General features: G+C 45.0%; 3 protein-coding genes across 3 annotated transcripts; 1 reads left to right on the top strand and 2 right to left on the bottom strand.

Moving 5' to 3' along the window:
• Nucleotides 1-66: 66 nt before the first annotated feature.
• On the top strand, nucleotides 67-6,059 carry LRRC42 (leucine rich repeat containing 42). Its single transcript, XM_057367004.1, has 7 exons — nucleotides 67-924; nucleotides 3,000-3,131; nucleotides 4,205-4,323; nucleotides 4,683-4,771; nucleotides 4,854-4,967; nucleotides 5,119-5,203; nucleotides 5,573-6,059. The coding sequence occupies exons 1-7, from the start codon at nucleotides 452-454 to the stop codon at nucleotides 5,827-5,829; spliced, it is 1,269 nt and encodes a 422-aa protein (XP_057222987.1). The 5' UTR covers nucleotides 67-451; the 3' UTR covers nucleotides 5,830-6,059.
• A 958-nt stretch (nucleotides 6,060-7,017) lies between these two features.
• On the bottom strand, nucleotides 7,018-13,050 carry LDLRAD1 (low density lipoprotein receptor class A domain containing 1). Its single transcript, XM_057366976.1, has 6 exons — nucleotides 13,030-13,050; nucleotides 12,601-12,655; nucleotides 10,598-10,729; nucleotides 10,042-10,179; nucleotides 9,448-9,576; nucleotides 7,018-8,778 (listed from the first exon to the last, which is right to left on the bottom strand). Exons 1-6 carry the CDS (start codon nucleotides 13,048-13,050, stop codon nucleotides 8,633-8,635), a joined length of 621 nt encoding a protein of 206 aa, XP_057222959.1. The 3' UTR covers nucleotides 7,018-8,632.
• A 3,995-nt stretch (nucleotides 13,051-17,045) lies between these two features.
• Nucleotides 17,046-25,346, bottom strand: TMEM59 (transmembrane protein 59). Its single transcript, XM_057367001.1, has 8 exons — nucleotides 25,106-25,346; nucleotides 22,893-22,998; nucleotides 20,646-20,740; nucleotides 20,295-20,447; nucleotides 19,945-20,029; nucleotides 19,547-19,631; nucleotides 18,723-18,831; nucleotides 17,046-18,016 (listed from the first exon to the last, which is right to left on the bottom strand). The coding sequence occupies exons 1-8, from the start codon at nucleotides 25,292-25,294 to the stop codon at nucleotides 17,861-17,863; spliced, it is 978 nt and encodes a 325-aa protein (XP_057222984.1). The 5' UTR covers nucleotides 25,295-25,346; the 3' UTR covers nucleotides 17,046-17,860.
• Nucleotides 25,347-25,444: the final 98 nt, after the last annotated feature.

Below are 25,444 nucleotides of genomic sequence, written 5' to 3'. Positions count from 1 at the left end.
GAAGGGGCACGGGGAGATGCCCACCCTCCCGGGGAGGCAGGGAGGTTCCAGCCGGCTCCATTGCCCTGCTGCAGTCAGGCATGTGCCCTTCTCCTCCTCTTCCTCCTCCTGCTCCTGCCTGCAGCAGAGCCAGGCCTACTTGTGGGGCCACTTCCCACACAACCCCAGCCCTTTTCCCTCTCCCTCTGCCTCCATCCCGGAGCTGGGATCCATCCCGGGCCTCTGAGCCAGCCYGGGCTCCGGTTCCCATTGGGATGGGGTTTTTGGTTTAGGGCAGGCAGCTCACAGCCCTGCTCCACACGGCCTGCCCTCYTTGCACCGCAGGGCTACGTGGCCAYACTCAGGGCTCTAAGGGGAGCTGCCAGGTTTGGGGGCTTCCCTGGGTCATGTTTTCCTCTGTGGCTGTTCTTCACCTGTCTGTGGTTTGTTTTTGCAGAGCGGGTCGAGGGGAATGTCGTACTGTCTCCACTCAGAAAGCCATTTGGATTCTGGGCCGATATACGTGCGTGAGAATGGGAAGCTGCACGTGGTAAATCAGGGTGCAGGCGGCGTACAGAATGTCACTCCCAAAACAAGACCTTTTAGTTTGTTTTCCAGAAGTTTTTCGGTGGAGCTGTGCATGAACAGGGAGGACGATAGGGCAAGGAGGCAGAGGACTGATCATTTCATCTTCACGTACACCAAGGAGGGGAACCTCCGCTACTCGGCCAAGTCCCTCTTCAGCCTAGTGCTGGGTTACATTTCTGACAATGTTGATCACATTGACTCGTTGATTGGTTTCCCAGAGCAGATTGCTGAGAAGCTCTTTTCAGCAGCAGAAGCAAGACAAAAGTTCACAGAGCCAGTGACRGGACTGAGAGCTCTGCAGAAGTTCACTGAAGCCTATGGCAGTTTGGTGCTGTGCTCACTGTGCTTGCGAAATAGGTAAGTGTGCCCACTGACAAATCTTGCTAGGGCTTTCTGCTAGCACACTTCAAGCTTCCCCTAGATTAAATWAAATAAAAATATATTTTGKGCTTATAACACCACCTAATTTTAATGAAATGCYCTGAGCCTTATCTGATTCTTGTGCCTGCTGCCTTTTGCCCCATCACTTTCATACAAGTGCAGCTGCACGTTTCCCTTTAAGACACAAATCATAACAAAGGGAACAGACGACATCTGTGTCAACTAACAGGGGATCTTTTGTGGAGGATTAAACCTGCAACTATTTTTTAACAATAATAATCAGCCACTTCCGTGGCAATCCAGGTGCTTAGTGCCTTCTCAGGCATTTCATGGGATGTTTCTCTAATTGCTGTTTAAAAGCTTTTCGACACACTTAACTGACTGTACAGATAAAATACACCCTTGCAAATTGTTTGGGTTTATCAGCTATGAGCTTGCTGTCCCATCTCATTTTGGGGGCTCAGAAGAAGATACAGGCTTGTAGGCAAGTTGCAGGCTTTGAAATCAGACAGGTTTTACCTTATTGTTGTTCCCATCTCCATATTGAATATACTTTTAACAAGGTCCTGATTACAGTCCAGCACTAGTTTTCCCATCTCCTCAAYGCCCACCATCTTTCACTGAGTCTTGCCAAATYTARGRTTGRTTTATGTTTTTAAAGCCTTGCTCCTACTGAAGCCTCTCCCAGTAACAGAACCTGTTCCTCCCATCTCTACACTTGAAAAAGGGATGGTTTATCCAGTTTAAAATCAAAGTGCTGGCATATTCATTTGAAGTGCCAAGGGTGTTCTGAGCACGGTAGGAATGTTCGAGTAGAAGTCAATTATCCTTTGTTTTATCCTTTAAACCTACTCCCTTTTTATCTCTAGCACAGATAATTTTATGGGCTTAATTTAGAAATTAAGCTACTTCTGGCATTTTTTTGCCATTACAGAAAGCTGAGTTAAGCACCAAATCTTTGAAATTGAGGAAGTAAAGCATTAAGGCATTTTCTGATGAATTTTATTTCTAAAAGAGCCTGCTCTCCTCTCCAGAACTCCCCCTGAGCTAGTCATTTCTCTCAAGAGCTGGCTTGTGCTCTGTTTGTGGTGCTTTCTGCAGAACCAGATTGCAAAGCAAAGGGTTTTAGGGGGGTGGTTTGATGGGTAAACTTCCACTGGGAGGATATTAAAGTCCCTTATTTACATGGACAAATCAGTCAATCACCCCCAGTTTATGCAGTGAAGATGCTGGCCTCAGAGTGTGTCTTACCGTGGGGAAGATGAGGTAAATTAAGGAGAAATTGGTGAATTTGGAGCTTGTCTGGCCACAGGGACAGTGAGAGGTGACTGCAGGGGAGGTGTTGAGGGCTACGTGCTCATTACTGCATACTCATGCCTGCCATTCTTCAGTGGTTTGTTCCCATCTCTAAACCTCCTACTGAATAGCTCCAGCACAGATGTTTGCGTGGCTGCTGAGTGAATCAGACCAGGGAACCAGCACAGCTAAAAAAAAAAAAAAAAAACCCATGGAGTAACTGCTGCCTGGGGTGTAGCCACAGCTCTGGCCACTCCTGGACTTTTACCCCTGGTCAAGTATTTTATTGACATTTATGAAAAGTGAAATTTTGCCACTGACAAGCTTTCTGAACTGTTTAAAATCCACGTTTGAAGTGTGTTTTAAACCTGGATGAATGTCTGTGTCCATCCTAGACACAGAGGAACAGCAGTTGGTGAAGCTGACTTATGATAAACTAGGATATTTTTTATTATTCTGAAATAATACAGCAATAATCTGTAAAGAAGCTCCTGCTAGCGATATTTGCAAGCTGAAGCCGTGTTAGCCCAATATTTTGCATCAAAGCAAAACCATGACTGATTTAAGGAGAAAGCTGGGAATTCAGACACATTATGTGCCAGCTGCACATAAAAAGGTACTTGGTGTAGCTGGATAATTTCTGTCAATTTTCTCATTGACACTCAGCACAAATGAGTGCACTGTGCWTATGACACTTGAGGATATAGACACCTCCTTACAGCACTGAAGGCTTTTTTTTTTTCTTGGCTTTGCAGATACCTGGTTATCTCTGAAAAGCTTGAAGAAATTAAGTCTTTCCGGGAGCTGACGTGTTTGGATCTCTCCTGCTGTAAACTTGGAGATGAACACGAGCTGCTGGAACACCTCACCAAAGAGGCCCTGTCTAGGTACCAGTTTCTTGAGCTAAAAATGACATTTTCTTTCCTACCACTAAGCAGTTCAAAGAATCAGGCAGAAACTTTAAAGGGAAGTTTCACAGGCTGCAGTGTGTAAGGTGGAAGATTTCTGGTTGTTCATAAAACCTGTTCTGGAGGTAAACAAAATACAGAATTTGTTGTACACAAAGTACATACTGAATTATAAAAAGTCCTAAAATATGGTGGTTTACATTTAAGCTTACCTAAAGATAATTTACAGTCTCGTGTTTTACAGTTTTCATTGGCCAGGTAAAAAAATTAATCTTAAGCACTTGAAACACTTTTATATTTCCTTTTATTCAAGGGGGAACTTTATCAGCCAAATGTTTAACCAAACTAGTGTTCTAGATGAAGATTTCTGCAAGCAGGACATTGAATATTTGGTTAGTTAACATCTCAAAAACAGTGAGTTCTGTAATTTTATTTGATACTARAGAATGAGAAGTAGAAAATTTTGGAAACAATAGGTAGGATGACTGCTAGTTAGGGATAATATGTTGCTATGAGATTTTGGTGCAATTTGCATCAAGGTTTTGTCTTGAAATGCTCTGAAGAGAGTGCTTTAGTGTGATGCTTCTTCCTGAGTTTTATTCATCTATGTTATAATACCTCATTATTTTCTTAAAATCATCGCTGTATCACTTATCAAATCTGTCCTCTCTCGTTTTGCCAAGCATTTTTCTTAGTTTTGAAGTGCATTTCAGTTTGGCAGCCTCGGTATAAAGAACTTGAGGGTATAAAGAAGCTTATTGTGTCTGTTGGCAAATGTTGGCTCTGGGATCAGTTTGTCACTGGAGCTGTGGGAATGGCTGCTCAAGCAGCATTTCTCTTGAGCTAGCAAGGAAATACCAAGATTTTTGTTATTCCTGCTAACCCAGGCTCCTTCCTCGCTGCTTTTTACACCAAGACTGTAGGGGCTGGCACGGGATGACCCTTCTGAYACAGAGTTTTAGGATATTGTCTTGGTTTGAAATTTTAACCCACAACAGATATTTTGCTAAACTTAATGCCCATGAAGTCCATGTTTGTGTCTCTCCTGGCAGTGTGAAAAGGCTCCTCCTGAAGGACAATTCCCTGTCAGATGCCGGCCTGCGCAGGATGACAGCGCCCGTCCGAGTGCTGAAAAAGGGGCTGGAGAATCTGCTGGTGCTGGACTTGTCCTGTAAGTGCTTTGTGGTCTCAGATTAGAAAAAGCCTGTGCCCTTTCTGATAAAGAATTTATCCTCAGTGCTGAAGGAACACAATTGATTTGTTGATTCYCATGAGCCAAGTGCTCAACCCCAGGTTTCACCAGGAACCTGCCAGAAGGGGCAGGGCAGGCCTGAAGCCTCAGGCACTTGCTACGTACATAAATGTTTTTAATATTTTGAGAACTGGTATTGTAAATATTTGTGTTTTGATAATTAAGAGTGGAAAAGTCAGTCTTGTTCCAGTACTAGCCTTTGGAACAAATACTTCCTTGCTGTTTTGTTCCTCTTTTTCCACAAGATGCAACTTAATTAACTTTACTTGGCYTCGCAGGTAACCCTAAAATCACAGATGTGGGAGTTGGATACCTTCTTTCTTTCAAGAAATTGAACTGTTTGGACATTTCTGGGGCAGGTCTTAAGGTAAAAAGCCTTGGATTAAGTTTGCTGGACAAGGGTAATAAAAGTTCTTGCCCTCTGACTGTGCTATTTCACTTTTTTCCAGGATGTCAATGCTGTCATTAAGCGGCTCCAAATGCAGATGGGCCTGGTTCACTCAAAAGTGCCTCTGAAAGAATTTGATCACAGTAACTGCAAAACAGAGGGATGGGCAGAGCAGGTAGGAGGGGTTACATCATTTTACTCTCTAAAAATTTGCCTTAAAGAGTACAAAAATGCTTAATAGGGAAGAACAAGGGATAGAGTTGTTTCCAATGATATTTCTGTAAATTTTACAAGAAACATCTTAACTCCTTCATCTGTTATTTCAGACAGTTCTGCAGTGGGAACAGGCAGTTATGGAGGCCATGAAGCCCCAGGACAACTTGAGATCCAGAGCAGCAGCTCTTCGCTTCTGTACGTAACTGCATGGACACCACAGTTATTTTCTTTTCTTCAAATTTCCATATTTTTATTTTTTAGTATCAATAGCATCTCAGGTGTGCAACTTCAGCCCTTTGTGCAACTGCATTAAAATAAAACATGAGTTTTTTAATTTGTTAGGCTGCTTGATAATTCCAGGTACAACACAGCAGCCTGCTTAGGGAAACATACAACTGAGTTTTCTCCTTAAAAAGTCCAAAATTGTATTTTTTCTCCTCTGTACAATTCCAAGTTGGCTTGGCCAAAACAATTTGTACCACAAAGTTATGCATTTTACAGCATAATTCTGTTTCTCCCAAAATCTAAACTTGATTTTTTTTAAATTTTTTTTTTTGCTTGTAGATGGCAAGACACGCAGAATAGAGGAAGTAGTCAAATGCACGCTGGAGGAGCCAGAAGCTAAAGCATCTGGAAACCTACAGTTTTACAAGGAAAAGGTTCAAAATTGCCATTTACCTTTGAAAAAGGAGGTTGCAGGCAGCCACGAATTAAAGAACAATAAAAAAAGAGCTTTGGCTGAACAAGAGACAGAAAGGACTTCCAAACAGAAGCATCTGTGCCTCACTGTGGAGGACTGGGATTTGTTAAATACCTACTGAGTCAGAAAGAAGTGGGTCTTTTGTTTGTTGTTTTCTTGCTGATGACAGGATTTGGACACATTGAGAGGGAGGGACAAAGGAGACAAGAACTGTTAAATCTGGTTGCTGTGAAAAGCCTGTAGGGTAACCTGTGCTGGGGGAGGGACAGAAACACCAAGGTTGATATACTACTGTATATTTTCAATACATAATAATTTTTTTCAAATAAAGTTTTTTGTTGTCATCCTTAACTAACTCTTCTGATGAAGGTGTTTTTCACCAAAACAGCTGCTCCTGTCCTTGCTCCTCTCATGCCTCTATCATTTCAGCTCCCTTGAAATGGAGCTGTGCTGTGCTTGTCAAGGGCCAGGGGATGTTTACAGTGCTGCTGGAACAGAGAGCTCAGCCTGAAAGCATCGGGCTGTGCTGATGGAGAGAGCACAGAGGATCAGGCAGAGACAGCAACCCCTCAATAACAGTCCYTGCAGAAGCACAAAGTGGAGCACAAGTCCCCTTTCTTTCTCATTTTAGCCCAGGAAATGAGAGCTGGAATGAGRTTACTGTAGAGATTAGGCTCTGCAGTTGTAATATATTCTTACARGCAAATTGGCTGCATTTGAGATCATCCTGTGGTTTAAAACCCATTTTCRGTGTGCCTGCAATACACTAACTGTGCTTCTCCATCTGAAAACACTGAGGGGCATTTATAATTCCAGTATTAATTATGCAGAGCAGCTGTGAAACACCTGGACACTCAGACCTGTTCTGTGTCTGTGCAGCTGTGATGCTGCAGGTAACTATATTGGAATTCCTGCCTTGTTTCCATCAAAACTGGCTGAGGTTTCCCCAGTAGTCCTTCTTTAAAGGGTATCTTCCTTTCACACTCTGGTTTCCCCTACTAGTCCTTCTTTAAAGGGTATCTTCCTTTCACACTCTGGTTTCCCCTAATTCATTTACAAGAAAAGCAGCACGTCCTTAGAAACCACGAAGAGGCCAGAAAAATGAACTTAAAAATGCATCAAGAACAAAACCCCTTTTGCTTTTTTGTTGCTGCTGAATTTTCCTCAGAAAAAGGACTACACACAAACAAAGCAGGCACACTTGCATTCAARTCCTACTTTCTTTTCCCAGAAACTCGAGGCTATTAATAGCTTCCCCTGACGACTACATCAGCTCTCTGAGATAAATACTACATCAGCTGAGATAAATAATGGCACAAATTGTGACTCAAAACAGCGGCTCAACAGGGAGGAAGATGTGCAATATTCCCCCTCAAGCTGCTTCTGGTGCAATTGCTGCCATGGAGTTTTTGGCCAGCCCTTCCACCATTGGAGATCTGCTAATCTGACCATAGAAAGATGCACATTTTTTTTTTTACCCATCCTATTTTTAMCAATCCTATTACCTGGGCCYTGTGCTGAGCATGAAGGTTCCTGTATTTTTTTTAACAGCTGATTAGTTCAATCCTTTCTGCACTGGGATAACATTTTGCAGGCACAGAGAAAACGAGCTGTGCCCCTTGCTAGGTCTGGAGAAGGACAGGTGAGTAAATGCAGCTTGAACGTTCCCCCAYGCAGAGTTTTGCCATCTCATTGCAGGTGAACTGTGAGTCACAATACTGTAAAGCTATTTATAAAAGGTCTCTCAGATTTCCTGCTGTATCCCAGCGACAAATGAGAGGCAACATCCACCACTGATGTGAGTTATGGTGACAGGCAGAGCTGCAGATCACAGGACAGAGAARAAATGAGCGAACAGGGGTTTATTTTTAAATATCTGTGACCTGGGGTGGTAGTGGGAAAAAGATCAGTTCATATTTATTTTGGGCCTAGAAAAGGAAGAGTACTCACTGTAAATGCAGGGTTTTCCTCAGAGACACCSTTCTAGACAGAGATGAAATTTTCAAAGGAGCAGAGAAAACCTCATCTTCCTKAAATTTCAGTGTCATGTCCATACCTATACCCTGAGACAGCTCTGAAGGCTTGGCTGCCTGATCCTGCCTTGCTGGCAGAGGAACAAAACAAGCAGCAAACAGATCCAGTGTCATCCCACACCTCCCTGGGAGCAGCACTTGGTTTTCTGCTGCTCTCTGCTCCGAGGCTGCGATTCTTTGTTCCTCCTTTCTTTGCCAACTTCAGCTCCGTGGCTGTTCTCGACCTGCTACTGCAAAACTGCACAGTCCTGGGGGAAGTGCAGGTTATTTATGTACCCTGGCTTTCAGAGATGTGATTTATCCCCAAAATCCTGAACCTTGCCCAGTTTTCCTGGACATTATTCTCTGTGTTGGCCTCCATGGTTTGAGGAGAGAGCAGCGACCCATGGTGTCCCAGAAGCAGCGACATGGAGCCCTCAGAGCCAGGGCTGAAACCATCTGCAGATGGGTTTTGAACACAAATAGAAGCTTCTCCTCRTGCTGTGAGGATCAGAGCTGTGAGGATGTGCTGGAGGCTCACCTCACTCAGTTCCCACTCCTCAGGGCAGTTTTCAGTGTCCCTTCCCTGGCTGCAGAGACCCCAGAGTGGCCACAGAGGACAAAGCCCTGGCCAGGGCTGTGCCAGCAGTGCTGAAGTGTCCCCAGCAGCTGCACAGCACTGGGTTGGTGCTGCCCATGTAGGAACTGTTCACATTCTCACAGCAGCAGAGTCCTGGCAGCTGTCCACAGCCTGGTCCAGCCAAGGGCTGCCACACTCCCTTTTGAGCATCCCTGAGCTGCTGGGGAGGSTTTGCTGAGCTGGATCTTCCCAGGAGGCGGCAGGGCAGGACCCCAAGGCTGCAGGGTGACTGTGGGACACRCTSCTGTCCCAGCAGGGRTGGGTGCCAGCATTCAGGGTGTGCAGAGGAACTCGTCAGACCAGCCCAGGCAGTGCTGGACGCCGTCCCGGCACAGCCTCCGCGGGACACAGGAGCAGAACTCGTAATGCACGGGGCTGCAGCTCCACCACTGCCACCCACACGGGGGACAGGCGGCCACTGCGAGGGACAAAAAACAGAGCTGAGGTGTTTCTGCTGCACTGAGCCCTCCCTCCTTCCTTTCATAGGAAAACCCTCTCATCCCCCAGCAGAAATGCCAACCTTGGACTGTGAGTCCACCAAAGAAGACACCAGCTTGGTGCTGCTTGTGGGAGAMCACCCCAGAGTGGGACACTGAGATGGCCTTCATGGCAGACAGGAACAACTAACTGTAACTCCTTTTTCCCCTTTTCTTCTCCTGAACTATCAAGTTACTTAGGAGCAAACCTGCTGCTCATTTCAGCCAGAGGAAGATCTGGATGATTTTGCAGCTTCTGAGACTTGGATCCCCCCCAGCTCAGAGATGCACCCATCTGCTGATGCCACCAAAGACCCAAATGAATGGTCACTACTGCCCACAGCTACACAGCCTGATCAAACTGTTCCACATCAGSAAGCCACGGAGGAGGAGCAACTTTTGGGACTGGGAACAAAGCACGGAGCCTTTCCCCTCCCAGGTGCCACCAGGTGACACAGAAGCCTCAGAGGGATTGAGGTTCATATGCACACCCTGTCCCATTATTTGGTGTTTTAGTGGGGGATGCTTCCAGGCATTTCCAGCAGCCCCTACACCTGCCCAAGCTGCTGCAATCCGTGAGCAGGAGAGGCAGGAGAGGCAGACAGACTTACAGCTCCCCAGCTCGTCAGAGCAGTCCCCGCAGTCGTTCATCCCGTTACACCTCTGGTCGGCATAAACCCAGGATTTGGGGTTACTGCAGTGGAAAACCAGGAATCCTGGGAGGCTGTGGGGCAAATCACCTGCGAGGGCACACACACACAGGGCACGCTTAACTCCACCAGGCCCAGACACAACTGCTAAAATAGGGATAGCACCCACCAAAGGCTGYTGTCAGGACACTTCCCTTGCAGTGTCAGGGCAGGTCGTGGTCAGACTCAGGAATTCTGCCCCAGCTTTCGGCTTTAATGAGTTTTTCCCCAGGGTGACCAAACAATAAATAACCCATGCTGGCATACAGCATCACTGATGGAGGAAAATTACATTATGGTTTGGGGAAAAACCCTAGGAAGGTCAGAGGAGCTGGGAGTTTTGATTGCTGGCGCTCCTGCTGGGTTTTGGGCAGTGCCATCCCTCAGCATCTGCCCTACAAAGGCTCTGCCAGGCTTATCTGCTCACGTGGGCAGCCAGAAGCAGAGTGGGATTAGAGGAGCACCGGCTGCTGGCTCAGAGCAGTGCTGGGGGATGTTCACAGCAAAACCACTCACCACAGAGCTGCTCCTGCTCATCCTCTCCGTCCCTGCAGTCGCTGACTCTGTCACAGACCCAGCTGGCCGGGACACAGGTCACTCTGTCRTCACACAAGAAGCCTGTCTGGTTATTGGGGGCTCTGCAGAAGCGGTTTGCTGAGGGGAAAGCAAGAAAATCTTTATTTTCTGGCATTTTTTTTKATATGAGGAATAGATCATGGGGAGTAAGGGGGGGTTCAGAAATTGATTTGTTGTTTTGGAAGTAACCAAGGGCCAGGATTAATCTCTGGAAGGTTCACAGCAGTCTGAAAAACCATTTCACTAGTGTTAAATCTCCAGTGCTACCCAGAGTTACCCCAGCCCTATGGAGCAGGACAGCAGCCCCAGGCAATGGCTGGTGGCCACCAGGGCTGTGCAAAGCTGGCCCAGCCCCTGTCACCCTGCTCAGCCCTTTCCCTCCTCCTGCCCTGTGTGGAGAGCAGCACTGAGCACTCAGGGATGGACAGAGGGCTGTGCTCACACATTCCTGCCTCCCTCACCAACAAAATAACCAAAATAACCCTTGGGGTACAACCTGGTGCCCGTGGCCGSAGTGCCAGCGCCACCACCACGGCCACAGCGGCTGCGAGGACGAGCAGGACCAGGACAGAGATGCAGAAATGTCTCCGTGTGCAGCCAGCACGGGTACCACAGGGATGGCAGCGACCTGGGGGACACAAGAGAGAGGTGAGGGGGTGAGGAAGGGACTGGGGTGTGTCAGAGGGGAGCGGGGACACGAGGGTGATGTGCTGAGGGTGCTGCATGGGCTTTAGGGGTTGATATTTAGGCTTTAATAGTCAAACTCCAACATTAAACAGCTCCTCGTGGGRGATTTTGCTGCTGGCAGTGCACAAGAACCTGTGCTGCTGTCACAGAGTGCTGGGATTGAATAGCACAAACTCCATCAGAGCTCGTCCTGCATATTCAGGTGAAGGCCAAGCCCCTGCCCAGCCCTGGGGACAGCAGTGACACTGAAACACAGGGCAGCTCAGTGTCAGGTGCCCTCCCAGAGCCCACAACAAAACTCCTCAAGAGGYAAAATTTCATTTTGCAGCACTTAGGAACCTGCCCAAACCAGGACTCCAACACTCCCACAGAACAGGGCTGGATTATCAGCACAAAACGGTGAGCAGGGACTGCAGAGCTGCCCTTTTGCCTGCCCAACKCCATCTCCAGGGATTCCAGCTCTCAGAAAGCCAGGTCCATAAATCAAACCTTCAGCAGAACCTGAAGGGCAAACCCACAGTGAGTGCAGCAGCATCCGTGGGAGCAACACCAGGCACCCACCCTGAGCTCAGCACCTGCAGCTCTGCCCCAAACCACTGCGGTGTTCTCCTGCCATCCTTCATATTCCCAGACCAACAGTAAAAAATATTAGTGTGGTCATCTCAGAAACATGTAACCAGTCACTTTGAGACAATCCTGCATCTATAATTAATTTTGGTGTGTCAGACCTTGAAGAACTTCAATTGGAATTTTAAAAAATTTTAGGAACTTCATGAAGTTTTATGTCAGAATTTGTCTTGGCTGTGCTTTGTGTTTATTTAGTTGTATCATTCAAATTCAGGGGAAGGCACAGCCTTTTCTCAACAGCAAAAGGATCCTGGTTCCAGAACCTCCCCCTCTGTCACGCTCCAGCAGGAGNAGTGAGTGCAGCAGCACCCATGGGAGCAACACCAGGCACCCACCCTGAGCTCAGCACCTGCAGCTCTGCCCCAAACCACTGCGGTGTTCTCCTGCCATCCTTCATATTCCCAGACCAACAGTAAAAAATATTAGTGTGGTCATCTCAGAAACATGTAACCAGTCACTTTGAGACAATCCTGCATCTATAATTAATTTTGGTGTGTCAGACCTTGAAGAACTTCAATTGGAATTTTAAAAAATTTTAGGAACTTCATGAAGTTTTATGTCAGAATTTGTCTTGGCTGTGCTTTGTGTTTATTTAGTTGTATCATTCAAATTCAGGGGAAGGCACAGCCTTTTCTCAACAGCAAAAGGATCCTGGTTCCAGAACCTCCCCCTCTGCCATGCTCCAGCAGGAGCCAAACACAGAACATTTCATCTCAGAAGAGAAATGGTGAATAACAGCACATCTGTGTCTACAAAACACCTCTGACCAGGAACAATTACAGACTTGGGTATAAAATAATGGCAGGGATGAAATGTTGCAACTTCCACAGGTTTTCTATGTGCTCTCACTTCCTCTTTCAAATGTGGGCAAAATTTGGTGAAGTTTGGCTATTAGGACCCATGGRAAGCCCACAATAAACTCATTATAAGCCTTTCTGTGACAGACAAGGATCACCACTGAATACATGACTGATGTATATTTTGCCACTGAATACATGACTGCCAGCTCCAGGCCAACACAGAACAGCTGAAATTTATTAATTTTATAGTTTGGACATTGCACTACACAGAAAAGAGGGAAAATCAGTCMAAACGGACCATAAATACTGGCTGTATTTTACATTACATCAATAGTTCAAATTTGTTTATTTATTTAATAATGAAACTGTGGTTTTTTTTCATTACCTCTTTCTCCAGAGAAGGACTCTGTTGGACCCAAAGTGGCTACATCACCGTTTCTCTAGAAGGAAAGGGATAAAAGGCTGTTGACAGAATCCCACAGCCACACCAACTCTGCCGTTCTAGTYCTCACACCATTTTACCCAGGGATACAAAATGTACTCCTTTTTTATTACATACAAGCAAAAATTGCCTTGGTGGAAACCTGGCCCAGYTTTAATTCCCAAAACAAGAATAGTATCACCTTTTAAACCTTAATTACCCGTTTGTAAAACAAACACTAACCAAGTCCAGTGCTTCACATCAAGACTTCTCTTTTGTATCAGGTTAAGTAGAAACAACTCAAAATCTTCAGAAAGCAGAGATAAAAAGATCAACTATCAAGAACACAAGTACTTCAGGGAACAGCTGCATTGAGGGTTTTTCTGACTGTACCTGAGGGTGAGTTTGGTTCATCCTTGCCAGGGACTGCAGGGAGCTCTCAGCACCTCACAGGAGCGATGTCACCAGGATACAAACCCAACAGAGGCAGCAGAGCAAGGAGGGCACAGCACAGGCAGGAGGGGGCTGGCCCAACCCCGAGGAAAGCCAAACACAAACTCACCCATTCCTCTTGTCTCAAACATGGTTTCACAACAGGGCATTAGATAATACAAAATAAACAGAGGTTTAGGAAGCTGAAAGCCCTGCTGATGCTGAATTAACCCCAGGCTGGTCACAGGAAATCCCCTTTCACAATGAAAGCTTGAGGGAAGAGAATCTGCTCATCTTCATGGAAGTCTCCTTTCCCCACACCTCCTTCCCAAGACTGAGCTGTCACCCTGACCTCACTGCAGCACCAGTCCCAATTTCTGCCAGATGATGAGATCTCAGGAGATCTGTGCATGGTACAGCCATGTGGAACAGCTTCCCTGCTCAGGCAATGAACACAGGAAATCCTCCGGGGTCCTCTTTTAGTTCTGTACTTGAATTTTCAGGCCCACAGGAAGTCTTARCAGCTCAGCCTGCAGCAAACATGAACTTAAAAACACATTGCAACCTTCTAAACCAGCTGCAGGTCTCAGCACAGCTCACACCCAGGGGAGTTTTACAGCTTTGAGGATTAAATTTCACGAGCAGGCAGCTTTTCCATGGGGCTAATGGGGAGAAAATGCATCAGCATGAAGTGTTTGAGGAGCTTGTGTTGTTCTTGCAGGAGRGGCCACAGGACTSGAGTGCTTCCAAATTGTTGTCACCYCACAGACCATGACTCTTCCCCAGRCAAAAAYATCTCACCAGGGCTGTGGAAGAAAGGCTGGCAGCTGGATTGTCCCTAAACTGGCCCTGAGACATTGCCTTGGATTGATTCAAAGCACCAAATAGTGCCTGATGTGAAGGAACAGCAATGGCTCCAACTTCCCCCCCCCATCCCCTCATGTACAAGCCACTCTCAATTCCAACCCAGGACTCTTTGTGTAATTACATTAATTACATGTTAATGCACTCATCATGGCCAGCACATCTCCAACCCTGCCCTCACAGACCAGTCAGAATTAAAGACAATCCTGTAGGAGCTCCTCCTTCAGTGCAGCAGCACCAATTTGTCCAAAACAGCAGCTTCTCACAGGAATACATCACTACTAAAGGTGGTACTGGAAAACTCTCACATTTCTAGGAAGATTTTGAGTGAAAATGTCTAATGTCAARTAGCAAACAGCCTGCAAGTCTGGGCAGCTGCTGCAATGCAGGAAAATGCCAGATTAAGGGGATCTTAAATTGTGTATCTRTTGTTCTTTAAAGAGGAAGGTTTAGTTTCCAGTCAGACTTGATACAGGACTATTTTCAGTTTTTTAGGTAACTGAGTTTGAGAAGAGCCCTGGTAAGAGCCAGGTCAAGCAGGCCAGCTAAGCATACCCTGCAAAACAATCTACAATTAAATGWTTAAAATGTGGAGTAAACCCACCCTTGGAGGCAAATGTCCACCTGAGATGTCCAGAGAAGGACAACAGAGCTGGGGAAGGGTCTGGAGCACAGGTCTGATGAGAAGCAGCTGAAGGAGCTGGGGGAGCTCAGCCTTTTCCACAACTCCCTGAAAAGAGGTTGGAGCCAGGCAGGATTCAGGCTCTTCTCTCAAATAACAACTGACAGGACAAGAGGAAACAGCCTCAAGTTGCACCAGAGGAGGTTTAGATTGGGTAACAGAAAAAAAAATTCTTCACTGAAAGAGCTGCCAGCCATTGAGCAGGCTGCCCAGAGCAGTGGTGGAGTAACCAAAGCCATGTGGATGTGGCACTTGGGGACATGGGCTATTGGTGGCATTGGGGGTGCTGGGGGAATGGTTGGACTCATTCTTGGAGGTCTTTTCCAAGCTAAATAATTCTGTGATTCTACAACCTGACATCTACCACCATCTGTTTCCTGCTCCAGGATTATCAAGCTCAGCGATGGCCAACCAGGCAGTTGGATTTTGGAGCAGCTACCCCAAAGCAGAGACTGCTCAGAGTTGAAAAATGAGCTCATGACAGCAAGGTAAGAAACATAAGCAAGCTCTTCTGAAGTTAAAAAAAAAAAAAAAATTGCCAAAGATCAGAAAAGCTGAAAGGGCAAGAAAGATCAAGGTATTCAGTATGATAGGAAATTATTGTTAATTCTAGCACCTAAAAACTCTCCTATTTTCCCCAAATGTACTTTGGCTATTTCTGCCAGCAGTGAATTGCACACACTAAAGAGGGTCACCTCATTTGTGTTGAGATGATTCCATTCTAATCTCATACAGGCTCAGCTGAGACGTGCCTAAAGAGAATATAAAATGCTTTCYTCCTGCAATTTCAATAATTTAAGGCCCTTCATTTAAGCAGTGGTTTTGAGCAGAGATCAAACCCAAATTGCATCCACTGAAAACGGAGATGTCAGTAAGTCAAACATTTAACAAAAAATGGATAGGAAATGATATTTTACAAAGCCAAATGCYAAGATAGCTTAAAGAACCCACTTAGATCAGAAATCTTGAGAAACAGTTCAATTACTTGCTGGTATCTGATTTTACTGAGGGAAGATCTTTTGACAAGGGTTTACAAGTACAACACTTACCAATTCCTCAGGCTCTGGCTCGCTCTGGATACAGCAGTGCCAAGTGCCAGAGTGCCACAGGCACAGAGCTCTCTGTGACCCAAGAGCACATTGCTGAATCACTGGCTGCACTGCACAGATCACTCAGCTGAAATGTCATTTAAACAGGGAACAAAAGACAAAACACCCAATGGAAACACAAGCTGTTTGCTAAACTRGAGCTCAGGACTGTAAGCAACGGAGTTTTGAAGAGTTAAATTTTGTGAGATCAAGTCATCAGCCCAACAGAGGTTGTACTGTCCAGGCTGGAACAGGCAAAGAGCCACGTCTGCACAGAGCTGCTCYCTCTGCAACCACGTGTAATGGTAAAGCAAAACATTTTAACAGACTGGCAAACATTTCCATGAACCATTCAGTTAGAAAAATGGGGAGTGSTGAAGTCTCTTCTGGAAATTCCAACCACCACAGTGCTAAGAAGATGGGCAATAATCCCTGAAGTGAAGCCAGCTTTGGCAGAGTGCGTGCTGAACAGGGCTGCACACATCAGATCTGAGCTCTGGCACCCCGAGCAGAGCGGGGCCGTGCTGGGCTTTGCCTGCGCCAGCAGAAACGCGGCTGAATCGCTGCTGTGGAATCACTGACAGAGGATCTCCTGTCCCTGCCGAGTGAGCAGCATCCCCAAACATCACCCTGTCCCTCTCACAACGGCCTCTGCAATGACACCCACATTGAGGGCACTGGCTGCTGGCACCCACATTTCTGAGTTGTCCCCCTGAGGAATCCAGCGTGAAGAAAAAATGCTAATTTAAAACTTCAGATTGCAGTTCCCCCAGGCTGAGAAAAACCTGCTTAAAACAAACATCCTGAATGGTCTGAAAGCTCCTGATAGCCACAGTGCTGGGGTGCTGCTGGGCTGGGGTCTGCACATTCCTGCTGATGGCCCCTTGGAGGCTCCAKCAGCTGCTGTCACACAACCATCTGCTCACAGACAAGCTGGGAATGACCACTGAGTCAGGTTTAAGTAAGGGAACACATCATTGCATCACCCAGAATCTCCACAGTTCCGTCACCTTTTTTTAAACCTTTGAGAGAATTCTGTATGATCAACAAAAAAAGACAGTGAACTGGACACCATGTATTCTAGCCAGCAGTCAYTAAGAGACCCTAAAATAAATCACTGACACCATCAAATTGCCAACACTGTGGGAACCAGTGCTTAAAATAAGATCCACAAAAAAATAGGTTAGAGGCRTGAGGGACATTGTTAGTTGCTGTTGCTGGGTTGGGGAATCACACAGCAAAATCAGGTCATGTTGCCCATGAGAGGAAAGCTACAGACAGGCTTTCACATTGAGCCTGCTGTGGTCAATAATTAACCATTGCAAAAAGCTATACAGTCAACATTTTCTATACAGTCAATTTTATTTGTCTGTTCTCATTTCTCAGGAATCAACTTGTTTCTGTAAATGAAGTTACAAGACCAGAATAGTTAATCAAGAACAGAAAGTAGAATTTTTCAGAAAACACAWGTGCTAACTTTACAAGCAATTTAAGACTTAAAGGCTGAAGTTTGACAAAATAACTGACCACGTTATGTTCTGCATGTGAAGGGATATGTCCATAAATGTTAACAGTTTCCATCTTTCACAGGCTGATCTCTAGCTTACAGTACCTCACAAATGCTTTCCACCTTGAATATTGCCACACTGTAGAAAAAATATATTTCTATTATTGGAGACAGGGTTGTTTGTGCATGGACATCAACAAGTACAAAAAAAAACAAAACTCAGCAGATAATTTTATAATATTTTCTCTTAACTACAACAGAAAGTGCAACACTAGAAAGGCATCTCCTGCCTACTTAAAATGTCTTATACCTTTACAAATCTAACTCTGACTGTACACATTACATCCTAGAACACACAAGTAAGTTTGAAAGTGTCCTGGCAGAAGTATGGAAAGCATGCTTACAACTTYTGTAAGCAAAAAGACACATAGCAAACACCAGTGAAAAGTGATTATGCCTGGAAACAAACAAACTCATGTCTGAATGTCTGAATCTTCTCTACTAGCTGAAAACAAAATCCCATGACATTTGTTGATTCTGCAACTTTATTTGCATTTAAAGACTGGCTGCTAAGCTTCTCATCTGAAGAACCACCATAATCAATSAGGAGTTGCTAGCTCTGTTAGAATTAGTCTATCGGATCCAACGGATTTAAATTGCAGATTGATCCAGATTGACTTTTGTAGGAAGAGGTCCTGCTTCTTCGTGCTCCTCAGCCTTGCATCTAACCACAACAAGTGCAGAGGGTGGGTATCTGCTGAGTTTTTGCTCGTTCATGTATTCCAAATCTCCGTAGATGCTCAGCTTCTGAAACATTTAAACAAGTTACTTTAAGATAAAGACTTTCCATACCGAGAATAAAATTAATTTCATTATGTTGCTGCATTCCACATTCTGATGGCTGCAGCCCTACAACACAAGGCTTTCTGTAACATCTGAAAYTCATGGCTAGAACTGGACTTGCACCCAAAAGAAATGTATTAAATCTGCCAGAACAAGGGCAGTRTTTGTGTAACAGCTCCTTTGGTGTGCAAACACTGAGAGCCAAGATTCTCTGRGCACTGGGGGAGTGCCTGCTCCCCTCGAGTCAGACTCTGCASTCACCAATACTGTGCTGTCACTGTTCTCACTACTGATCCTTCTGGATAAAACCCACACCGGGTCCCCCCTACACCACCCAACCCTTGGAACAGCTTCATTCCCAGAGAAATGAGAATCAGCCTCCATTTGTTAGGAGCAATCTGAAGGCTGGTGAGAGTAGAGCAGTACAAACCAAAGGATATCATGCCTGAGTAAGGCTCRGAGCTCCTGTGAACCACAGGAATGAGCAAGAATTGCTCAGCTATAAAAACATCATTTAAATAAGCAAAATTGATTTGCCATCTGCAGCCACAAAATAAAAAAAAACTCTTTAACTGAACCTCGCATAAATATTTCTTAGTCTCTAGACAGCTGKAACATAAAKGCAATAYAATGAAYAAATTCCAGATACTGTAGGTCTGAAATGCAGTACCTCAGATGGAACATACTGCTCTACAGCTGTAGCTACAGTCGCACAACAAATCCAGAGCAGCACCAGCACTGACAGGACAAGCGTGGTGGTTAAAATCCAACTGGAATTTCTGAAATGAGAAGAATGTTGATAGATTTCATAGACTGACTACAAGACAACGGACCTCAAAAACGTTTGGCTCAATTTTGACTGCCTTTCCTGCTAATTCATCAGTCTCTGGTTCTTCCTTACACAGCCYAGTGCAGACTCCTGGGTACTCTAATGCCTGTTTAATATCACAAAAGACTTGCTGGATTCTGTTATTAGTGCCCTAAGCATCCTCCTGTTTACAGATTTAAAACCAGATTTTTCTGTTATGCATTTGGGGGACAACTCACTGATCCTTTGTGTGTAAACTTTTAAGGAGAAAGTAAAAAAGCTTTAATAAATATATAATGGGTATTTTCAACCTGGAAAGAAGTCGTACCAGTCAGCTACAAAACAATCCCAAAACAAGTGCTTTACCCTAAAACACATCCAGAGCTAATGAACAGGCAAAACACGGTATTGATTAAACAGTTCCCAGAACACACTGGAAAGCAGTGTAGGAAATTATCAATATGTTGCTCACTTGAAATGGAACGGAAAAAATCAAAGTTGGCAGAGCAGCCTGCACAGAACACGGGGCCAGCACAGCAAAGCAGCACTAACTGTCAAAATTGTGATGATGTGCATCCTGAACCTACAGACTTRGGAGCACCTTGAGACCTCSCAGCAGTGCTGCACACACTGAGGAAAGGCCTTTGCCTTCATCAGTGGGCACAGACATCCCAGGACATACGTACATGGAGAGACACTTGAAGAAGCTGTCGTTTGCTCGCTCTTCGAAGAGTCCCCGGAATGTCTGTGAGCTCCCTGCACGTCCCTCTGCTGAGGTACAACAGCACAAACAGGGGTCAGGAGAGCAGGGAAGGGAAACCCAAACCCCACACACTTTGTCTGTACAGACAGCAAAAAAAAAGGAAGCTTTTAAAACAGCCCCAGTTTGCAGATTTCCATTTCCAGCAGAGTTTGGTTTCTACCAWGCTTTGCCAAGTGTACACAGTGCACTTTACACAGTAAATAATTATATTTCAGCTTTCTAAAAATGTGCTTTCATATGCCACCTGTAACTTCATTTTTTTTAATTTGCACGACRGGGAACATTTGCATTTACTCTTCCAAAGCACAAAGAACAACTTACAGGCTGTTTTACTCAGCGACAGGGATCCTTTTGTATCTCCAGTTTCCTGATCAAGCTGTGGAACATACTGCACTTCTGGCTTTGACTAAAACAAAAAAAGGAGTTAGGAGATCATGCTAGAAAGCTTCCACTGATTTTGATGATTTACATTTTCAGAACTAATACAGAAATTAACCTTTAGTCATGCTCCATTCCTCTAAGTTTGAATTTTAAAACGGCCCTAAAGGCAATGAAATACTAGCAAAAACAAAACACTTTTGATAGTGCTCCACAGACTTGTCTGTGACTGGAAGGAGCAGAGTTGAAGTTAACAGCCAGGACACCTTAATCTCAATAAAAAAAGGAAGYACCTGGAATATGACAATTTTGCCATCATCTGCTTGAAGGTAGAAAGTCCATGAGGATGTTATGAAGCTCTGAGCAGAATCCATCATGTCACTCCAGAATGATCTCACCAGTGTCAGAGGAAAGAGAAGATGAATTCTTGGCATCAGGGACATTAACTGCAAGCACAACGTTAATATATTTTCCATTTGTTTTTATATGAAAAAGACAGAAGTTATGTTCTGGCTCACCCCTCGCCCCATGTCGAGATTTCAGTTCTTAGGAATATTATTTTCCATTTGAAAAAACTTAAAAAAGAAGACACACACTGAACAGAAATGAGTAGGTGGTATTTGAAAAACATGTCACCTACTTACTTGCTCTTGCCTTAACTCAGCAAATGGCAACTGGTTCTGGCATCCAAGATGGCAAGCATATTGTTCATCAGATTGGGAGTATGCTTCAGTACAGGCTGCAAGGGAGAAGTTCCCCAAATGAGATGATATATTCTGCATTTTAGTTAAGAAAACATTCTCAGTATAAGTTGGATCAGAAACAAAGCAGCAGTTGACAATCCCATGTGCAGGGGAAGATATGGCAATCCCAGGGTAGCATTTGCTCTGAGGTCTAATGACAGAATCAGAGCTTCAACAGAGTAGGGAGTTRAAATCTGKSTGCAATCAGAGCAAATGATCACCARCRTTAYCCTGKCTGAGCTCAGGGATGCAAGTTCTCATTGATCCTCCCTCTACMACTATAGCTTTTCTTCTACATATCACATAAAACATCAGAGAACAGAGATGGAATCCTAAAGAGAGCAGAGGGACCATCAGTCCATCAGATCCCTTTGAGGTAACAGCAGAAGCCATGATATCACAGGAAAATGAAAGGAGAATTTCCTGCTGAAATAAAGAAACTGCACTGAAAGCATTATGGAATAATTTCTTATGAAAAATAAGCCAACTCTTTGTTTTGCAGAAAGCTTCTATTAATTGCTCACTGGAGATCATAAGGACCAAGAAACCTAAATTACCTGGAGAAAATAATTTAGYTTATTCTGTCCATGGACAAATCAGGCAGATGACATACAGGCACAGCTCTCCTGCACAACTCTAAAGCTTAGGTGGACAATGTTGCAGTAGTACCTGAACTAAAGACTCAAACCAAGAAGCAACCCAGAGGACAGGTGCTTTCCCAGTTTTCCAGGGGAACAAATGGACCATCATAAAAACTAAGAAGCTGGCAGGAAGCATGGCAGCAGCAGCTAAACATTGGAATATTCAGCTCATGGCACCTGAGCAGCCATTCCACGCTACAACTGCCACCGAGTCAGTGTTTGCAGGAAGCATCAGAGACAGAACTGAGCAGATCAGCCAAGATGGATCTGCCAAGCACAGAACACTCACTCAGGGCACCCATCAGCAGATTACAGAACATAAGCCAGCAAAGACAACAGCCCCAGTAAGGAGAGTTAAACCAGAAATAAGCAACTGTTCCATTACTCTACATGTGCTCTATTGCTACATTACCCTGCTTTATGGCAACCTTTTGTGTGTGGTTTGACAACTATGCTGACAGGCTGTGTCACAGCTACACACAAAGTGTGACAGACTAGAGCATTAGCCCATTTCTGGAGTATTTAGTGCAGTTTTGTAACACATTAGTATCTYTGTATGTCAGGATTCTGCTTCCCTACCTGCCATCACCTCCCTGAGCTGGCCACAACCACAAGCTCTCTTGCTTTCATGAGCTACTGAGAGGACAGAAGCTCCCCTTGAGCGTGGCCTGGTGCTTAATTGTATTGGCAGTAAAGGTGGAGAGTTCCTACCTTTCCTTYCTGAACAAAACTGTGAATCAGCTTCTTCAATATTATTGGAAGGAAGTTCTATACAATTCCAAAACCATTACTAATTGGCCTGTATCACACACCATCCCWGGAGGGATTTRAAGGTGGGGCATGGTTTAGTGGTGTGCTTGGCAGTGCTGGGGAAACAGCTGGACTTCATCATCTTATTYTAACTTAAATGATTCTAAGTTTAATCTTCACTGTTAAATCTTTGCTCTAACAYAGATAAGTACTTTAAGTACTGGTTATTCATTCTCTCAGGCTATACCAAGCAAAACATGTACCTCATTCCCAAGGGTTTAGCTGCAGGGAAAGCTTAGAATGTAGCCTAGACCACAAGTTACAAGGCACATTAAGATCTGTGTTCTTGCTCCACTGAACAATCCATTTCTATACACACATTTGTCARGAATAGCAAACGGGACTGATTGTCACAGGGGATTATTAAAAAACAAGTGTTCATTTGCCTGGATTTCCCCCCAGGCATTTTGTGTTTTCTATGACAAACTGTTTCTAGCAAAATGCAGTATTTCTAATTTATTTACAGAGACTGGTGATACTTAAGAAATTCAGGAAAACGGCAACACTAAGGAGAAACTCACAGAGAACAACCCCTAAGAATTATTTTTTTTATATCCTGTACATAGCTTTTAAGAAGCTGTTAAACACAAAGCAACTGAAGGAATGCCACCAATTTAACACCCCCTTTCAGACACTGCTGCTCTCCTCTCTGTTATATCCCCAGATGATGGGATGTTGAAGGGACTGTGGAGCTCACCAGAGTCACACTCCTGTTTGGTCCGGTTCAAATCGGCGCCATCGTCCACAAACTGACAGATGGAGAAGAGTCGGCAGCCCCGCTGGCAGGCGTACAGCTCCTCTTCCTGGGGAGGCACAAGAAAAGGCTTGCATCCCTCCAGTCCACAATAAATTGTCAGAAAATAAAGATTTTTTTGTTGTTTGATTGGGTTTTTTTGTTCTCCTTCCCTTCAGCAGACCTACAACACACCTCAATGTGACATGGGATGACCTGAAATAAACCCAAGCCAAGCATCACTAACACACCTGGGGATTTATTTCAACCAGAGCTTCTCCTTCTGCAGTGGGCAAAGCTGAAACAGCAAATTCTATTTTGTAATTCCTGACCTACAGCTCTCAAGGAAAGTGAATTGTTTAAAAAAGATTTTGTTAGAAATTAAGAGCCAGTGTTGTCAAAGATTTACTGATGTTCAACCCTACAAAGAGTAGAAAACCTCCATTCTCAGAACATAAATGGTAAAAACCAGCAGGAGAGGACAGAAAAACTATAATTTTGACACTGGAATWCAATGTATCTAATCAGACTAAGGACTCTAATAGAACTACAACAGAACTATCAGAAAAAGAGATTATCTTCTGATCTCTGACACAGCATCCTGGTTTTCTGCTTGCTGCCAGACCAGCTCCACAAACACAAATGTGTACTTATTACATTGAACTGAAGGGCAAAAGTGCTTCTCCACTGCCAACTATTAAAATTAAGCAAATASAGAAATCCTACACCTTGTATTTCTTCCGTCCACAGCACCAAGGGGAGGATGTGAACTAAAACCTCTGTCACAGGAGCGTCCCAGCTCTGACCACACCCTGTCACTGACCCATGAATCAGACCTTCAAAGCCAGCAGCCACTCAAACAACTGCACAGGTGCAAAACAGGCTCCAAATTAATTTAATGACAACCAAACACACCACACCTCTTGTACAACCTGTTGTAAATGAACTGGCTATTGTAACCGAGACCACAAATTCACGTGCTTTAATGGCACAGGAGTAGGAGACTGTGAATGTTAATTAAAACTCAACTCTGACAAGGTGCTGTCACAGAAAACATATTCTGTAAATTGATATSCAGATAAATCAGCTTTTCAGATGGATTTCCATGACACTCTCAATCAAGTTTGTCTTATTTTCCAATCACAACCAAAACAGATTTCCTTCAATTCCACCAGCAGTGTTGTGACAAACAGAACAAACACGAAGTGTAAAAGAAGATGTGACTGTATTAGTGAGCAGCTCYGACAACACATGACAAAATTCATATTCAAAAAGTAAAGTAACAAAATTAAAAAGTACAATAAAAATCACAGAAATATCAGCCCTCCTGAACTTCAAAGGTCCTGCAAGAGAAACAAGAGCAATGCACCAGAGCAAGTCACAAATACATGTGTAAATTTACTCGTATTCTACACAACTCCCTGGTACTTCTTTCCATGGGGATACCAGTAACAGCTACAAAATCGAGCTGAATTCCACGGGGAAGCAGACAAAGCTCTGTTACCTGATCCTGGCACCTGCCTGCTGCCTTCCTGTGAAATCCCAAACATGGGGTAAGAGTTACACYTGCTACACAGCTGCAGCTGAGAATCAAGTTTATTGTCAACAAAGAACCAGGAAAGATGAGATTTTTGATCCCGGATTTTCCAAATTTAAGTCCATCGTTCAAAGCCATGCAAAGCATAAACCAAGAGCAAACTCTGGGGTATGAAATTAAATTCCTATCAGATGCTATTTGTGTATTTTATAATAAGATAAAAATTCCCATGAAGGCTCCAACGTGCTATTTGTTTGTCATCGTTTATGTTTCATCCTTCAACATCCAAGTGCCGCACTGGCGCCCTGACTCAGGATCTCTGCCCTGCCACGAACAYAGCCCTGTTTTAGTGCCCAAAATTTGGAGCAGCCCAAACCAAATTACAGCTGCCTTTTTAGGAACAAGAGAGAGAAAAGAGCAGCAAAATGCCCCAAACCCACAAAACCCAGCACTGACAARGCTGTACTTGGAYAACAGCGCTTCATTGGCAAGCGGCWGCCTRWCCAYMTATTTAYATAACGAARTRTCTGTCTTTGGAGCAGAGACGGAGCTGCACGGGAGAAGGGCAAAGGAAAGGCCGTGCCGGCTCAGGGGGAGGCTGARGGAAGCGGCGCAGGTGCGAGGAAAGGCCCGTCCGTACCTTGGGGTAGGTGTGCAGGGGGTAGGTCAGCTGGCAGGAGCGGTGACACGAGGCCGTGTTGCCCAGCACAGAGTCGAAGGCCTCGGAGGAGGCTGCGGGGAGCGGCTCCGCAGCGGCTCCCTCCTGGATCACCAGGAACAGCGGCAGGAGCAGGAGGAGGACGGGGAGGCCTCCCCGTCGCACCGCCATCTTCGTCCCTCGGCACCGGCCGCCGGCAGCCTCTCGCGAGATGTGCCCCGCGCCCCTCTCGGGGCCTGCTGGGAGTTGTAGTCTGCGCCGCGGGGCATCCCCGCCCATTCCATAGCGCCTCGCCCCTGGCAGGAACTACCGGGCGGAAAA

This window comes from Malurus melanocephalus, unplaced genomic scaffold (assembly GCF_030028575.1).
Source record: "Malurus melanocephalus ecotype Western Australia unplaced genomic scaffold, MMel_1.1 scaffold_74, whole genome shotgun sequence".
Lineage (NCBI taxonomy): Eukaryota > Metazoa > Chordata > Aves > Passeriformes > Maluridae > Malurus > Malurus melanocephalus.
The sequence above is the reverse complement of the archived record's forward strand: the minus strand, read 5'-3'. Positions and strand labels throughout refer to the sequence as shown.

Excerpts from the sequence above, each read along its gene's own strand:
- TMEM59 (XM_057367001.1), bottom strand. The coding sequence starts at position 25,294 with ATGGCGGTGCGACGGGGAGGCCTCCCCGTCCTCCTCCTGCTCCTGCCG. Across the intron at positions 20,741-22,892 it reads CAAACAGGAGTGTGACTCTG|CCTGTACTGAAGCATACTCC; the intron begins GTGAGCTCCACA and ends TCTCCCTTGCAG. Across the intron at positions 18,832-19,546 it reads TTCTTCAAGTGTCTCTCCAT|AAATTCCAGTTGGATTTTAA; the intron begins GTACGTATGTCC and ends TTCTCATTTCAG.